Genomic DNA, 2,990 nt, shown 5'->3' with positions numbered 1-2,990 from the left:
AGACTTCAAATAAGTTTCCAAAGGGCAACTATATGCGGTGGCCTTCTTTCCATTCCAAAAAAAAGATTAGGTCTGACGCTTAAACAGTTCCCACACCCCGTCTTCCTTACAAGAGATCTCACACACACTCCACGACCCACTGAGGATCCGAACAAGCAATCTCTCCCATTCGTGAGGTGCTTTGGTTTCATTAAGCCGTCGAGGCTTTGGTTACTTAAACCAGCATCCACAATTTTCCAAAGTCGCAACAAAAATGGGACCTCACACTTTGTAAACAACAAATGACTGGGCAACCTGAAAAAAATCTTCAGGTAACACCAAAACCCACCAGGCTCAAAGAAAATTTTCCCCAGTACAAGCTAGCAGAATCCCAGGCAAATAAATATGCTTAAGTTATTCATGACGATGAGCCTACTAGGATTTCAGAGTTTACCCCGACTCAATCAAAACAACAAGAAATGACCAAAATAACGCATTAACCTAATTTTTAACATGCTTTAGGACAGTCAGGAAGCATTTGCTATAAAGGTAAAGAGAAGTAGATGTCGTGTTACAGAAAAGAGCTGCAAGCAAAACATATAAAAGCCAAATACAGCTGCAGTTATCAGTTTACCAAAGACATGTAATGACATGGAAATTTGAAGTGAAGTACAGAATCAGAAATAATCACACAAAAAAGGAAGGAAAAAGATGGAGAATAAACAACAAAAGAAGTAATACCAGCCTACCAGGGACAAGGCCTCCCGCACTCCGACGTCAAATTCTAGCTTTACTTTGATTAGTATTTAAGAATAATAATAATAAGTTGAGGCATAGATGATTTAAGTTTCTCTTCTGGTGTTTTGGGTTTCCTGTAGCTTGTCCAATAAAGAATTTTACACTTGACAGCAGTTCACCAGAAAACACCTACATTACATTCTAGCCTAAATGTGATTGGCAGTCAGTTTGAGCCACATATCACTTCGGTTTCGGGGTTTCAAGCAGCAAGTCCAGTTAAAAACTTCCCAACAGCAACTAAGCAACTTAAGCACTCTGTCATGGGATTTCAACGCATGCCCTCCTCTCGGTATCCATGTCTATACCATTTCATTGAATTTTTCTTTCTTCTTAATGAACCGAGGAAAAAAAAAAATTAAGAGATGAGTTTGGCTAGTGAATAATCCACTATCATGGTTGCAATTTTAAATCAGTAATTAAATAGAGATTAAATGATTATATCATATACAAGGGTATCTTTGATAAAACCTAGGATGTCAAATACTGTGAACTCATCAAACATTTATATACAATTTAACTGCATAATTTTTCAAATCAAGGAAACATTTCACAAAAAATTAGTATACAATTGCAGTGTAGGCAAGAAGCAATTTATAACAACCGCTACCTTGCCTCAAGTGACTGTAGTCGCATTTCAACTAACGTAACACCGAACTCGCCATCACTAACCTTTAACATCTCGGCCAAAGGAAGCGTAAAGCCGTGCTTGAGTAATAGTCTATGCCTTGGCTTAATCTTCTTCTCCAAACTAAATGAAAAATACTGTGGAAATCTCTTCAATTCAGCTATGTCGCCATTCATCTCCTCCAAAAAATACTCAAATTTTGGCATCAAATTGTTCTTTATACTAAACGTCAACAATCCAGGTGACCTTATAACCATATTAACCACTTCCTCATAAGAAAACCCCAGACTCTGTAAATACTCAATTTTGGGCGTAAGGGTACCCTCCACACTTGACACCAGCAGCAATGCGGTCTGGTAATTGATGGAACTGGGTCCCACAAACCCTAAATTCCTCAAGAAGCCCAGTGTCGGTCTGAGTTGCTCATCCACATTGCAAACCAATAGCCTCGGGCACCGTATTATCGCTTTCCGAATATCAGGGAACGGGATTGCAACTTCATTCAATAAGAAATCGAAAATAGGATAGATATCAGAATAGGGGTCGCATGTGAGAAGCTGGGGATACATATCGAGGATTCGACCCATTGCAGAGCGCTCCACGCCCATTGAGGAGAGGCAGTCTTGTACAGATTTAAGAGACGAAATCGGAACCGACCGGATGTCAGGATTTTGCCGGAGAGCTTTGCTGGAGTTGACGTTGAGTTTCTCAAGGTAGACAACTTTTTCCCGGAAAAGGAGACCGGTATCGGAGTGAGAAGGTAAGAGAGGAGGAGCGTTGGGTTGATGGGAAAATTGGGTGAGGCGTCTGAAGAGTAGAGATCCATTGAGTGAAGTGAAGGGCGGTATTGTGCTATTGAAGTTAGGTTTTTGAAAGGGTTTTAGGAAGGAATGCGAGACGACGACGGTCCGAGGTCCCGCAGAGAGTTCAACTCTCATCTCGTAAGGAAGGAAGATGGAAGCGCTTGTGTTATCCAGAATACTAGGCGACATGTCGTTCGCGTAGTCGCAGGGACCTTCTTTCTCTCTTTTTTTTTAATTGGGTATGGATCAAACGGCATAGTTCCTTCGAAGTTGCTAAGGCTTCGAAGGAAGTGGGTTTGGGCCTTACGTTTTTGGGCCTGGATGAATGGGCCACTTAAGCCGGGAAGATGAAGAAAGGCCACGTCATCCTTGTTGAGCCAGCTAAGATAAGATACTGATTTTCACGGTCGAGCCATGGTTAAATGGCGGTTGAACCCATCGTAATCATATCAATCTTGTTAATTAATGCTGTTTTAAAGTGTGATGTAAGAAATACGGAAATATCTTTCATAATAAATTGAATATTTTAATATTTTAAATTGAATAAATCAATGACAATCTATTATTGTAAAGATAATTGATAATTGATAGGTATTTTTTATAACTTGAATTCAGAAATTAGTCCATTGAATTAGTACTTATTCTTATTTAAAATTCATCATTTTTTTTACTGAAATACCACTACAATACCCCATAATTCAGCTCATTATCCACAAAACTCATTTGGATTTTAAAAGTTTAATTTAATAATAGCGATAGGTTCTAAAAAAATTTGTTAAACCGTG

At 39.1% G+C, this 2,990-nt stretch overlaps 1 protein-coding gene across 1 annotated transcript; it reads right to left on the bottom strand.

Moving 5' to 3' along the window:
• Positions 1–1,234: 1,234 nt before the first annotated feature.
• LOC129311855 (transcription termination factor MTEF1, chloroplastic) lies at positions 1,235–2,386 on the bottom strand. Its single transcript, XM_054954327.1, has one exon. It carries the CDS (start codon positions 2,338–2,340, stop codon positions 1,381–1,383), a length of 960 nt encoding a protein of 319 aa, XP_054810302.1. The 5' UTR covers positions 2,341–2,386; the 3' UTR covers positions 1,235–1,380.
• Between the last annotated feature and the right edge of the window lie 604 nt (positions 2,387–2,990).

The sequence above is a fragment of the Prosopis cineraria genome, unplaced genomic scaffold (assembly GCF_029017545.1).
Source record: "Prosopis cineraria cultivar Desert tree isolate PC_DT_omini unplaced genomic scaffold, ASM2901754v1 PC5, whole genome shotgun sequence".
NCBI lineage: Eukaryota > Viridiplantae > Streptophyta > Magnoliopsida > Fabales > Fabaceae > Prosopis > Prosopis cineraria.
The sequence above is the reverse complement of the archived record's forward strand: the minus strand, read 5'-3'. Positions and strand labels throughout refer to the sequence as shown.